Source organism: Eupeodes corollae, chromosome 2, assembly GCF_945859685.1.
Source record: "Eupeodes corollae chromosome 2, idEupCoro1.1, whole genome shotgun sequence".
Classification (NCBI taxonomy): Eukaryota; Metazoa; Arthropoda; class Insecta; order Diptera; family Syrphidae; genus Eupeodes; species Eupeodes corollae.
In genome coordinates, this window is record NC_079148.1 from 45436378 (window position 1) to 45450317 (window position 13940).

The 13940-nt window shown below is 33.3% G+C and overlaps 3 protein-coding genes across 3 annotated transcripts; 2 read left to right on the forward strand and 1 right to left on the reverse strand.

The window, feature by feature from the left end:
• The first annotated feature begins 392 nt into the window (after positions 1-392).
• Positions 393-3865, forward strand: LOC129944081 (mRNA-capping enzyme). Its single transcript, XM_056053253.1, has 9 exons — positions 393-526; positions 620-846; positions 936-1161; positions 1868-2532; positions 2600-2735; positions 2789-2961; positions 3103-3203; positions 3266-3459; positions 3533-3865. Exons 2-9 carry the CDS (start codon positions 655-657, stop codon positions 3685-3687), a joined length of 1842 nt encoding a protein of 613 aa, XP_055909228.1. The 5' UTR covers positions 393-526; positions 620-654; the 3' UTR covers positions 3688-3865.
• LOC129944082 (tRNA-dihydrouridine(20) synthase [NAD(P)+]-like) lies at positions 3791-6376 on the reverse strand. Its single transcript, XM_056053254.1, is given in 9 exon segments — positions 3791-4105; positions 4171-4353; positions 4356-4393; positions 5026-5191; positions 5251-5421; positions 5485-5606; positions 5669-5832; positions 5891-6027; positions 6082-6376. Coding segments are annotated over 9 exon segments (1404 nt in total). The 5' UTR covers positions 6254-6376; the 3' UTR covers positions 3791-3854.
• Positions 6377-7841: 1465 nt separating this feature from the next.
• LOC129944080 (vesicle-fusing ATPase 1) lies at positions 7842-13549 on the forward strand. The gene is made up of 12 exons (XM_056053252.1): positions 7842-8173; positions 8255-8343; positions 8410-8628; positions 8704-8849; positions 8909-9047; positions 10476-10818; positions 10882-11217; positions 11273-11461; positions 11527-11817; positions 11885-12069; positions 12220-12378; positions 12443-13549. Exons 1-12 carry the CDS (start codon positions 8165-8167, stop codon positions 12564-12566), a joined length of 2229 nt encoding a protein of 742 aa, XP_055909227.1. The 5' UTR covers positions 7842-8164; the 3' UTR covers positions 12567-13549.
• Positions 13550-13940: the final 391 nt, after the last annotated feature.

The window sequence follows — 13940 nt, forward strand, 5'->3', positions numbered from 1 at the left end:
TTTAATTTTTTCAAATACTCTACGTCTGCATTATTTTTTAAGACTTCTCTTCTCATATCGTGTAAAGTGACTTGCAGATAATGTTACACGGTGCTTGCACTGGACTATTTTTAGGCGACTCATTCTGTATTCTCATAATTTTATCTCCCCTTCAATTTGTAGTTTAAAAGTTATTAATGATTAAAATTTAAATAAGTTATCTTAAAAGAAAACACCAAAAACATTGTGCAAAAATAATTTACTTCTCAGAATTGTTCTGAATAATCTGCTCTCAGCCTTAACTTAAGACACCAAACTACCTTACTGGCAATTGAGCAACTTTCACTTTCTTTCTTTACCTCATGTGTCAACATTTTGTATGTTTTCAAAAAAAAAATAATTATATACGTAACGTCAAAATTTTGTTCGACGTCGGTTCGTCCACAATTTCCCCTTTGGAGGTTTTGTTTGGCGTTGATCTCTTCTTTTTTTATTTTTCGCTGGTTTTCAACTTATCCTTACACACATCAAATCCCAGCTTAAATAGGTAAATTGCAATTCAGCTGCGTGGCACAAGTTTTCGTCTTGTTAATTGAAATGTAATTAACATTCATCGGAATATTTTATTTACATCATTAAGCCATAAAGGAAAACCAACCAAAAGCAAAGGTCAAGATGTCCAACCACCACCATGGCCCTGGTCCTCTTCCCAATCGTTGGCTTCACTGTCCACGCAAAAGTGAGAATATTATTGCTGATAAATTTATAGCCTTTAAGACTCCGCTCAGCAATAAATTCAAAGATCAAATGCCCTTGGATTGTATGTTTCCACCAGAAATGATTTTTGGCTACGTAAAGGCATTAAAAGTAAGTACCTACCCATAACCCATTATCATATACCTACTAATGGGAAAGATAATTTTTGTTCTCGCTTTCCCTTTTCTTGTTGAAATTAGTTAAAATTAGGATTGTGGATCGATTTGACAAACACTAAACGTTTCTATGATCGTGAAGTAGTCGAATCGAAGGGAGCTACTTATGTGAAACTCCAATGCAGGGGACATGGCGAAACGCCATCAATGGATCAAACTCGTTCCTTCATTGAAATTGTGGATAATTTTATAAATGAACGACCCTTTGATTTAGTTGCTGTTCATTGCACTCATGGATTTAACAGAACAGGTGAGTAGTGGCAGTAGTAGTAGAACAATCATCCATCGCTATTTTTTTTTTTTCAATTTAAAGTCATAATTAGGGCCTTCAGATTTTCTTCAATTCTGCCGATAGAAATTATTGCGGACCAAAATTGTCGATCATTTCTCAGAGTTATGATACCAGCAATTAGAAAAGAAGTATTAGACTTCATATAGTTAAAAAGTTTATAAATCGCACTGCTGTGCGCGAAAAATTGAGTAGTAGCTAAAGAGAAACGTCTGAACTCTAGAGTGCTTCCGAAAAAAAAGTAAAAGGATATGCATTCCTATGGTTAAAAGCAGGTATTACGGTTAAGAACCAAAATAATTCCATTTGTCATAACACTATATTCTGTCAGGCAATCTTAAGATAGTAAAAATAAATTCAACCAACCTTGGATCATGATTTCTTTGAACAGACCAAATAATTTAATACTGCCTAAAATAAAAGAGCTGTTAAAATGAGGAAAACATGACCTTCATCTTCTATTTACTTGCACTTTCAATCTATGGCAACTTTCAGCAGTCGGAAGCCACACTTTTTTACAGCTAGTTCCTATTTAATCCCCAGAGTTGTTATTTTATAAGACATTAGTTCAGCCATAAGGGTTTAATATTATACTTTTTTTTTGCAATTGTATCTCACATCATCATCATCTTTGTATTATCTTTTTATTGTTTGTTTTTGTTTGCAGGCTTCCTTATTGTTTCATATATGGTTGAACGGCTAGATTGTTCAGTTCAGGCAGCCTTATCAGCTTTTGCAGATGCCCGTCCGCCGGGAATCTATAAACAAGATTATATTAATGAGCTCTTCCGAAGATATGACGATGAAAAAGATGCACCCCAAGGACCGGTATTGCCAGATTGGTGTGTAGAATTTGACGATTCCGATGGCAATGGTCCACAAAAGAGACCAATTGAAGATGACGACGATACGACATCCAACACGGAGAATGGCGGAAGTGATAAACCTTCAAATTCAAAGAAAAAAAGACGCAAAGAAATGTTTATAAAAGATGCACAATTTATGAGTGGTGTGTGTGGTGTTGTTTTGGTATCGGACGAACCACGTTTGGGTCAACTTCAGCGCAAAGTACAAGATATGTGCGGCTGGGAAAATTCTGGATTCCCTGGGGCACAACCTGTATCGATGGATCGAACAAATCTTAATTTTCTCGCAGAAAAGCCATATATGGTGTCCTGGAAGGCCGATGGAACAAGATACATGATGCTCATCAACAAACAAAATGAAGTTTACTTTTTCGATAGGAATCTCTCGTGTTTTCAAGTTGATAATGTTTCATTCCCCCAACGAGAGAATCTTAAGGAATGGGTTTTCGATACGTTATTAGATGGAGTACGTAAACCATTTGTTTCTTCTAGTTTAAACAGTGTTATTTATTTGAGTTAAATTGATCTTTCAGGAAATGGTAATTGATAAAGTCCAAGGTCAAAATATACCACGTTACTTGGTATACGATGTTATCCAATTCCAAGGAAATTCGGTAGCCAAAATGAATTTCCGTGATCGATTGAAGTACATTAAAAATGGACTTATAGGTTGGAAGTAAATATTATAACCATCAAGTTCAGTATTACATGTTACTTTTCAGAACCTAGACATGAAGCTTTTTCAAAAGGAATCATCAATAGACAATTAGAATCATTTAGTGTTCGTAATAAAGAGTTTTGGGATATAACTAAAGCTGCATCACTTTTGGATCCCAAATTCACAAGATGTCTGCCCCACGAACCTGATGGTTTAATTTTCCAGCCAGTTGAAGTGGTGAGTTGATCTTGACCATATTTATGAAAATTCGTTGTTGTAGAAGATTGCAATGAATCTGTTTTGAATCTGTCTCCTATGTTATCTGTGAAATTTTCTTTCTTATTCAATGAATTATTCAACAAATGACTTAATTTTTAGCCATATACAGCTGGTGTTTGTAAGGATATACTCAAGTGGAAACCTCTCAGTTTAAATTCGGTAGATTTTAAACTTAAAATAGTCAAAGAAAGTAGACCTGGGTAAGTCAAATTTATAACAATATATTAACCAAGACACAAAAATGATATATTTTGTACATTAGAATGCTTAACACAAAAGTTGGATTACTGTATGCAGGCGGAATGGATAATCAGAGTTACTCAGAAATGAAATACACCAAGGACTTAAAGGATCTCAATGGGAAGATTATAGAATGCACAATCGAAAATGGCCAATGGAAATTTTTAAGGGAACGAACTGACAAAACTCATCCAAACAGTTATACGACAGCAAATTGTAATTAAAAAAAAATTACTTTTTGTTTTAAAAAACTAACTTATTATTATTTTTGTTTTACATTTCTTTATAGCCGTTATGAAAAGTATCAGGAATCCAGTCACAAAAGAAATTCTTCTTAGTTTTATTGAAGAACATAGATACCGTAAAGATAATGAAAGAATGCCACCACCACCGCCAGCAGCACCAGCACCCGATTTTCAACGAGGATTGTACAATCGTGTTTAAAAAGTTAGCTAATTCATTTTAGATCATTAAATCATTTACTTAATATTAAAACAAAGACAAGAAAAACAACAGACACAACACACAAAAACAAAAACCAAGCAAATCAAACATAATTATTAGATGTTATAAGATTTTATTGCAAAATGAAAATAAGAAACTAGACTTTGTCATCTCAAAATGCTGCCATTTTTAATCAATTCACTTTCTTCCATTAGCCCCAAATTTAATAGACAAACTAGGGCTGATCCTTGTTCGGCGTATTTTTTGTTTTTCTCCCAAAATGTACTCGCATATCTCTTTCCATCGAATGAACATATCGCGCGGAATAGTTTGTCAAAACGTTGGATTTCATATTTAGGCACTCCTTTGAAGTTCTTTGAGGCATACGTATGGAGGATACTCTTCGGTAGAGAAGTGTCTATTAGAAAAACATAAAATTTGAAATTTAAAATGGAAATAGTACATAAATACAAAACCGTATACCTTCAATATAATTTGCACGATAAAAAGCTATATTGTGTTCTAAAATATCTGAAGGATTTGTGTTATCGTCAATTTCGAGTTTGTGCTTTTTTGTTTGAGGAGCATCGACATCTTCCTTGTCGCCAGGGATCGCACCAGGACAGACTTCACGACGACCAAAGTTGCCTTTTTCTTGATATTCCATTGTTTTTTATAGCAATAATCACCAAGGTCCCACAAATTACTAAAATAATGAAAAAAAAAAACATAATTTAGTATTAACTGGTGATTTTTTTCTTAAAAAAAAAAAAACATGGTTCGATGCTTGTTGTCCTGTGGTTGGTTGCAGCTCTGTATAAACAGGTTTACAGATAACTTTCCAAGACAATTCTTAAGGTTTAAATCTTTACGTGAGTTCTAATACTATGCTTCCGTTGAGATTAACAAATGTTAGCTTATTATTATTATTATCATTTATGTCAGCCTAAGATAAGGCAAATAATCTAAAATAATAAACTTTAGAGCCTTGAATCAATGGAAGAACCGTGCCCTGAGGATAAAACCCTGCGTATGCATTTCCACTCGAATGGAATTAATTTATAAGTATAGGCTAGGGATTTAAATTCTAGCAGTACTCACAAAAATCCTTAGAAAAACATGGGTCATAATAATAAAATCCAATGTATCCCATCCCTTTTACCCTTGCAAAGATGAATGATGTTTGCAAACTAATGTAGTTACTTATCACGACTAGATTGTAGTCTGAACTAAATATATGTTAGTAATTTTGTTCAAAAGACTCCTAAATGTGCAATGTCTCTGATTTCATGATTACTATTGTGCCATAAACTTAATCCGTGACATTTTTTTATTTACCAAATCTGATGAAGTGTCTGACAAAGGAGAAACTTTTTTCCCAATGGAGTTTCCTGCAGTTCCCTTAGCATACTCTGAACACAATATTTTGTATTTGACTGAGGATTATCGTAATCGACGCAAAGTTTAAGGTATTTTTTTATCACATCAAAAACAGGAAGCAGTCCTAAAAATATACACATAAATTAAGGTCTTCAAAATTTAGACGTTATTTAATTTAGGTACCTTCTTTACGAAATATGGTTACATTAAATTGTGCTGCTCGAGCAACCATAATGCTGTCCACACCACATCTATCACGAAATTTAAATATATCACTATATTTGTCTATTTCGCGAGATCCTCCGTTAGCAATTATAGGTATATCAACAGCTTGCGCAACTGCTTTAATAATATCTACAATGTTTCTATGTAATTATTAGTAAAAGGGATACAATTCTATCAAAAGATAAAACAAACCTGGGTGTGGTTGATGTTGTGGTCGTTCGTCTTTTGTGCGTGCATGAATTCCTATAGCAGCGATGCCTGTTGCTGCAAATTTCGTTACCAAGTCTGTGGTAGCTTCTACAGTTGGCATGATTCTAAAGATTGAAGAATTGAATTATTGATCATGAGGAAATAGAAAAAAACAGATATAATCCACCTTATTTTGCATGTAACTGGTATTTTGAGATTATCAACAAGAGTTTTAAGTATTTCAACTGCTTTGTCAGGTTTTGAGAGCAGAGCTACTCCCATACCACCTTTGATTGAGAATTCTTTGGGACATCCCATGTTTATGTCAATTCCAGCAACATCGTTTTCAACCTGATAAAAGATTTATATCATTTTCAATATAGTTTCCTCAATACAACTATAACTTTACCAATTTTCCAACTTTGAGGGCTCTCTCGGCATCACTTGTGCCCAATTGAAGAACAACTCTATTCTTTTCTTTGTCACAAGTTCTAAAGATTATACTGCCATCTGAAGGATCAACGAAGTCAATTGTTCCCAAAACATCTATACACAAAAAAAGTAAGGAAATATTATTTTTTAACTGTACGGCTTACTTACCATTTACACGTCTTATAGCCTTTATCATCTTCAAATCAATCAATTCTTCGGAGTAAACAATATCAGCACCATATTCTAATGCCAATAACCTCATTGGGAGAGTGCCAACTCTTACCATAGGTGCGAGGATTATTTTATTTCGATAAGATAATTTTGTTTTATCCACTGTCATGTTGAAATTCTGTTAAATCTCTTTAGTTAAATAGATTTTAAAATTGCCAGTCGTGAAAATTCACAAGAATTAAAAGGGATCCGAGATGTTAAAAAAATGAAGACTTGTCAACAAATTGACATTTAAGAAATCGTTCAGTTTTGTTGTGAGCCAATCCAGTCGAACAAAGTAATAGAAACCCGTTCAGTGCTCACGTAATGTCAGACTGCGCAAACGAAATCGTGGCTGAACTAGTTATTCTTCAATTTAAATTCACCGATTCCAGTGTCATTTGGCCTCTGGGTTTCAAGATATATATCGGAAATATTTCTTTTTTAACGCGCCCATGCCACTTTTTCGAAACCAAATAGTTCGATCGTTATTCGCGCATATAATTAACTCTGAAAGTAATCAACGAAATAAACCAATACGCAGGAAACATTTATTCACCTTGACTAAATTTTTCACTCTCTTGCTCTTACAGAAAATTATTCAAAGATTTAGGTGAATTTCCGCGTAGTTACCTATAATTCATTGTGACACAAACTAAGTAATTGGTTTGAGGTGATCGTCTAGTTTGTGTCGAAACACAAACTAAAAACTTGCTCAAATTGGCCACAGAATGGTTTCTGCATGTGCACGGACTCTCTAATAAGTCTATAGTGCTCAGTTTAGAAACCAAACACTTTCGAAACAAAAAGTTGCATGTGCGCGCCTAGCCTAAAAGTCTGAATCTTGGATCATTGACCTACTAAAGTATAACTGGACTCCTATCATTTAACATAGTTAAAATGACTCAGCCAATCAGAGAAAATTGTATTGTTAAGAACAAATACAAACCAACTTAAATAATTCAAAATTCCCTTTCTTATATATGAATATTTTAATTTAAGTCTTTGAAAACTTTCAGATATTATTATATAACAGAACAAATTAATAACCATCAGATGATTAGATTAATCCTTAAACTATAGATTTCTTTACAAACATTTTTAACATACACAAATACTGGAGCTGGAAATATCACTGGTTGGAGATAACCGACTGTCACAAACTAACTTAACTAACGTGGTGCTACAATCCTGTGTAAACTAGCACCTCACTTAACAAACTTTTCCATCTTGTTCCCAACTAGTTACCTCTAGTTACCGGTGGTCAATTTCCACTTGTGCGCTCCGCCTGATCAGCAGCCTTCCTCTACTGCTCTGTCATGTGGGTGTGGATTCAAAGACATCCCTGTCACCAAACTAGCTATTAAAATAACTAAAGTGTATCTTAATAAATCATAACCATACCATTGAGAATTTATATTTGTTCCTTTTTAGCCAAATCTATTTTATTGTTTCTATTTGTCTGTTATAAACCATAAAAGATTCTCGGTATAAGAAACCTTTTATAATTGGTATTCTGGAAGAGTAAGTTTTGAAAGAAAGAATGCAAGATATACCGAAAGAACTTGATTTTTTACCATATCAGTGTGCTGGTGTGAAAGGGGATTAAATTTGCAAAATTAACTACATTACCGGCTTCTGCACTATTCACCTGAACTACACGCACTCAAAAGTCACATCACATTTGTAAACGCAGATTGGTTTGACGTAATTTATTTTGGTGTCCACTGTCCTCTGTTTTCTTGTAATCTTGGCCCAATCGATTGGATTTAGTTCCTCTGGAATAAATTATCCATCTACAGTCTTTAAAATTAGAAACTCAAATCATTATTAGAAATAGTCCTTAAGTCAAATAATAACTTATTCAAAATCAGTTGTGTGCCAATTAACTTAAAAAATTAACCATCGAAAAAGGAAAAGGAAGATTTTTCATTAAACCACTTTTCGTTTTCAGAAAGAAAAAAATCCAAATATCGATTTTTTTGTGGAACTGCGGAGAAAATATTGAAAACTAATCCAACCCAAGAAAAATACTCTAATCATGTCTTATGTGAGTAAAATTAACATTAGTCATATTCCGGTTAGAAATAATAAGATTTCTCCCAATAAAAACTTACTAAACAAATTTTAGCGACTGAAAGCAACCAAATGTCCCACAGACGAACTATCTCTTACCAATAAAGCCATAGTGAATGTAAATGATTTTCCCGATGATACCAAGTGAGCAAGTCCTTAAGAAAAAAAAATTCTTAACCCCATATATTTAACTATTTCTTTGGGGAGCAGATATGCAGATATATCAACCGGACCAGGTCAACACTTCATATTTGCATTGGAAAAAACGTCCGAAGTTCCTCGAGGACATGTCGGATTCTCGCTGGTCCAGCGTAAATGGGCAACCTTGTCAATTAACCAAGATATCGACGTACGCCCATATCGATTTGATGTTAATGCTGATGTTATCTGTACTGTGGTCCTAGAGACGGACTTTTTGCAAAAGAAAACGTGAGTTTACAACAATTTTTAAGTTTTATTGATTTTTTTTTTCTATTTTTACATAATCTTAAAATTATATTCCAGGGTATCTCAAGAGCCATATGATTCTGATCTGATGGCAAAGGAATTTCTGCTGCAATTCGCTGGCATGGCTTTGACTGTCGGACAGACATTGGTGTTTAGTTTCCAGGAAAAGAAATTGTTGGGGTTGGCTGTGAAGACATTAGAAGGTTTGTGTTATATTTGAAATAAAATTTATATTTACTTTGGAATAATATATTTTTTTAAGCTGTGGAATCGAATGCATTAAAGGAAAATAAAGAAATGGCAATAAAAAGTGTTCGCTTCGGACGTTTAACTGGTAATACAGTGGTACAGTTTGAGAAGGCCGAAAACTCTTCATTAAACTTGGTTGGAAAAGCTAAAGGGTAAGTTTGTCTATAACATCTACCAAAACACAACAGAACCGTTTTCCAACCTAAGCCATTTAATTCTCTTCAAGCAATGAAAAAAAATTCTTAGTATGCTTTTTGTATTCATTTTAAATTGATTTAAAAATGCACACGTACTCGTGTACTCTCACAAATTAAAAGTAACATATAATTATGTTATCAAGGCGTCGTGCTGTCGCATTTTAAAAACCACCCATATCCCTAATTATATCAGTATGTTATAAAAATAATTTGCTGTGCAGTTTTTGTATGTGACAATGAATAATTTATGTCTTTCCCTAACATTAATGTTTTCCGCACCGAAAGGCTAACAAGTAATTATAAGTAGGAATTAATTCTTCGTATTTTATTTTAAAAGATTGAGATCCAAACAATTGTAGTGTTTAAACAGTTTCGTTAGTTTAGACTTAATTTTTCGCTTAATTTTTTTTCATAAAATTGGTAAAAAAATGCGATGCACCAGAAATGTAAAGTATTATACCTTTTTCATGTCTTACAAAATAAAAAACTTTGCTAATATAGAGTTTTCCAATAAAAGGTTCCGTTGGATATTGAAAAAACTAGTATTTTTCAAGAGAAATCAAATGATGTTTATTTCAATTTAAAAAATAAATTATGTCATTAAACTTATTCTACAGTTCAAGAATTCAATCTTAAAGGTCTTCAATCGATGGGGGTGCATTGGCGCAGAACTTATCTTTTACTAGAATCTAAAGAAAACGTTTTATTACCATTTCGCTGGCCAAATGTGGTAACACTTTTCTTTTTTGTTTTATTACTTGTTTGGCATTAACCAGCATCATGTATATCAATATTTTCGAATTCAGGTTATTTTTCGAGCTATAAATGCGACAATTCTGCTAATTTAAGTAGCCTCGTAAGTTAAATGCGTCACACAACCGAAGAAGAATTTTATGATCATTCGATCCAAATTCGGATAATTTTGATGCACATCAAAGTCTTAACCAACGAAGATACGACATAATACGTATGTATGTACGTGCCTAGATGGACCGACTTGAGTTCTTGTGTTAACTGAAACCTACGACTACCTATGACTACGTCATTCAATCTAAGAAGACCCGAAGATTTTCGTCAACACTACATGCTATCCAACAGTTCCAATTTGTCCACCAGTGCTGAAAAGCTGCATTTAGACAACTTTAAAAGGATGAAATAGTGCTGCCAAAAGTTTGCCATTTTTGTAGTGATTTTTTAACAATTTTAATGCGTTATTGAAGAATGTATAGTTCCATTGAAATAGAAATAGTTGCAATATCTGTATTTGTGTTTTGATCTGATCAAATTTTTAAAATGTTGCTCATCTCCATTCACACATCAACAATGTGTTAAACGATAGCATTGCATAATGTAATACCACTATTTTTTTCTTTCTTTATACAGAAAAATTGTTCGTCAGTCTATAATCAATCCCGACTGGGACTTCGGCAAGATGGGAATTGGTGGTCTTGATAAAGAATTCAATGCCATTTTCCGTCGTGCTTTTGCATCTCGAGTTTTCCCCCCAGAGCTTGTTGAACAATTAGGCTGCAAGCACGTCAAAGGTATTCTGCTTTACGGTCCACCTGGTACTGGTAAGACCTTAATGGCTCGGCAAATCGGTAACATGCTAAACGCTCGTGAGCCTAAAATTGTAAATGGTCCACAAATTTTGGATAAGTATGTTGGTGAATCTGAAGCAAATATTCGTCGATTGTTTGCTGATGCCGAAGAAGAAGAAAAGAGAGTGAGTTAAAAAAACCTTCAATGAAATAAAATCAAACAAATTACTTCTTCATTTCTCTTGCAGCTCGGTCCAAATAGTGGTCTTCATATTATAATTTTTGATGAAATCGATGCCATTTGCAAAGCTCGTGGTTCTGTTGCTGGCAACAGTGGCGTTCATGATACCGTAGTCAATCAATTGCTGGCCAAGATTGATGGTGTCGAACAGTTGAATAATATTCTAGTTATTGGCATGACAAATCGTAAAGATATGATTGATGAGGCTTTGATGAGACCTGGTCGTTTGGAGGTACAAATGGAAATCAGTTTGCCCAACGAGGATGGTCGAGTACAAATTCTTAATATCCATACAAAGAGAATGAGGGAGTACAAAAAAATTGCTCCAGATGTAGATTCAAGGGTTTGTGTGTTTATTTTTAATCATAGAACTAAAATAAAATTATGTCGACTTATAGGAGATAGCCGCTTTGACTAAGAATTTCAGTGGTGCTGAAATTGAAGGTTTGGTGCGTGCTGCCCAATCAACAGCAATGAATCGTTTAATTAAAGCTGCTTCCAAGGTTGAAGTTGATCCAGAGGCTATGGAAAAGTTGATGGTTAATCGGGGTGATTTCTTGCACGCTCTAGAAAACGATATCAAACCGGTAAGTTGAAAAGAATCAAAAATGTTAATCTAATTTAATTTATTTAAAAATACATTTTTTGTAAGGCATTTGGTACCGCTCAAGAGATTCTCGATAACATGCTTTCTCGGGGCATTATTAATTGGGGTACACCAGTATCTAATCTTCTCGAAGATGGTATGCTTTATGTACAACAGGCAAAGGCTACCGAGAGCTCAGGCCTGGTCTCAGTATTGATTGAAGGTTCACCGAATTCAGGCAAAACTGCTTTGGCTGCCAAATTAGCAAAAATGTCTGATTTTCCATTCGTCAAAGTTTGTTCACCAGAAGATATGGTCGGTTTTACAGAATCAGCTAAGTGTCTTCATATTCGAAAGGTAAAGTCTTATTTTTTCGAGTTTTTTTCGCGGGTTTTCAAATTTAAAAAAAAAACACAAATTTTAGATTTTTGATGACGCCTACCGTTCAACCCTTAGTTGCATTGTTGTAGATAATGTTGAACGACTCTTGGATTATGGTCCAATCGGACCAAGGTATTCCAATTTAACACTGCAAGCTTTGTTGGTTTTGCTGAAGAAACAACCACCCAAGGGTCGCAAATTGCTCATTTTGTGTACCAGCAGTAGGCGGTAAGTAATTTTTCTATACGTTTCGAAAAGTAAATTATAAGAGAAATAAATCGGTTTAATTAAATACTTTGATTTGCCCAACCAAAAGCTAAATAGTATAACAATTGTGCTAATTTGAAAACATTATAACTCTTCTTTTCCAAAAACTAGTCAAGTCCTAGAAGATATGGAAATGTTATCTGCATTTACATCAATCCTACATGTTCCCAATTTGTCACATCCTGATCATGTAACAGCTGTTCTAGAGGACGTTGAATTATTCAACAAAGGTGAACTTCAAGCCATTGGCAAAAAAATGAATGGAAAAAAGTTAGTACACACTAAATATTTTGTATACATTAAATCACTCTCTAAAAACCAATCTTTGCCACAGAGTATTTATTGGTATCAAGAAGCTACTTGGTCTCGTCGATATGGCTCGTCAGACCGAACATCAATACCGTGCAATAAAATTCCTTTCGAAGATGGAAGAAGAAGGTGGTCTCGATATGAAGTAACTACTCGGGAAAGATCTCAATATGTCAGTTGTTGTGCTTAACGATGTTTTCTAGACAAAACCGCATACGAAAAAAGAAAATAAAAACATAACAACAAATAATAAAGAACGTAACTCAAGTCAATATATATTAAAATTTATTTTTAAATCTTATCATATTATAAATAATATCCTTAATCTTTACAAAATATTTATATAATCAAATCTAATACGCAAATCATTATGTATGGGTTTCTCAAAAGCAAAAGAATACAACAAAGTTAAATTTTTATTTATATTTTGAAGTGCAAATATTTTTTTTTTAAATCATTCATTGTTCTTAAAACGGGAGAACCCCTTGGGAGATTGGCGATATTATAGAAGTTAATAGTAACATAAAAGCAATACCTCAAGGTCCGCAAGATCTTGGAAATTATTTGGTATAGAAACAATGCTTACTAAGAATCATGAAACACTTAAAGAGCAATTTCTTTGGTCATTTAGACCTGTGAAGATTTTTTTTGAATTTGTATTAAAGCTAATTTCATTTCGAATACATGAAGGTAAATAAGAAGATTGTTTTGATAGAGGTTAAGAATTTCCAGGTACTCCCAAGTCAAACTTTTAAACATAAAATATTAAAATTATTGTATTTCTTATATTACTTGATAAAGTAATCATTTATTTACGTTTGACTAAATTTTTTATTGCTTCGACCTTTTTATGCGAGGCAAATATAAGCCACACCGTCCCAAAAATTAAACTAAAGAAAACTTCTAGACATTTTGCAAGTGGAGACTTGCAAGCAAAAGAAACGCATTCCAATCTTAAAAAACATTTTACAATAAGATTCAACAACGACATCTCAATACATCGTCAACCTTTTCATAGAAAATATATACATACATTCTGTGACAAAGACATTAGACGAACATGTACTAAACATATTTTATTGTTTGTATTTATTTTTATTTAATTTTAAGTTATCAATTCTTCCAATAAAATGCAGTTCAGATATACAAGGTCTATCTCAATAACGTCATAAAACTGGAGCTCTCAGTTTTGCACTGGAGCTCTCAGTTTTGCACTGGATATGATAATGAACTAAAGAAACCACGTTTTGGTTTCCTTATTCCCTTTTTTTTGGTGGAGCTGAATATTTGAGATCTTCCTTTTCTGAATAATAATTTGTTCTAAATTTAAACTTTTTTAAACAAATTTTAAATTAAATGAAAAGAAATTTGTCATTAGCGTAAAAGTAGACATTTATTTGTATTATATAAAAAAAAAGATGCCAGACAAAAATTCTCATCACTGAACCTTTCGTAAATGACTCACAGAAAATAAAATAAATCCTTAAATTTAAGGATTTATTTCATTCAATTTTTTGTGATGT

Excerpts from the sequence above, each read along its gene's own strand:
- LOC129944081 (XM_056053253.1), top strand. The coding sequence starts at position 655 with ATGTCCAACCACCACCATGGCCCTGGTCCTCTTCCCAATCGTTGGCTT. Across the intron at positions 847-935 it reads GCTACGTAAAGGCATTAAAA|TTAAAATTAGGATTGTGGAT; the intron begins GTAAGTACCTAC and ends TGTTGAAATTAG. Across the intron at positions 1,162-1,867 it reads TCATGGATTTAACAGAACAG|GCTTCCTTATTGTTTCATAT; the intron begins GTGAGTAGTGGC and ends TTTTGTTTGCAG.
- LOC129944080 (XM_056053252.1), top strand. Across the intron at positions 9,048-10,475 it reads TTGGTTGGAAAAGCTAAAGG|AAAAATTGTTCGTCAGTCTA; the intron begins GTAAGTTTGTCT and ends TTCTTTATACAG. Across the intron at positions 11,462-11,526 it reads TAGAAAACGATATCAAACCG|GCATTTGGTACCGCTCAAGA; the intron begins GTAAGTTGAAAA and ends ATTTTTTGTAAG.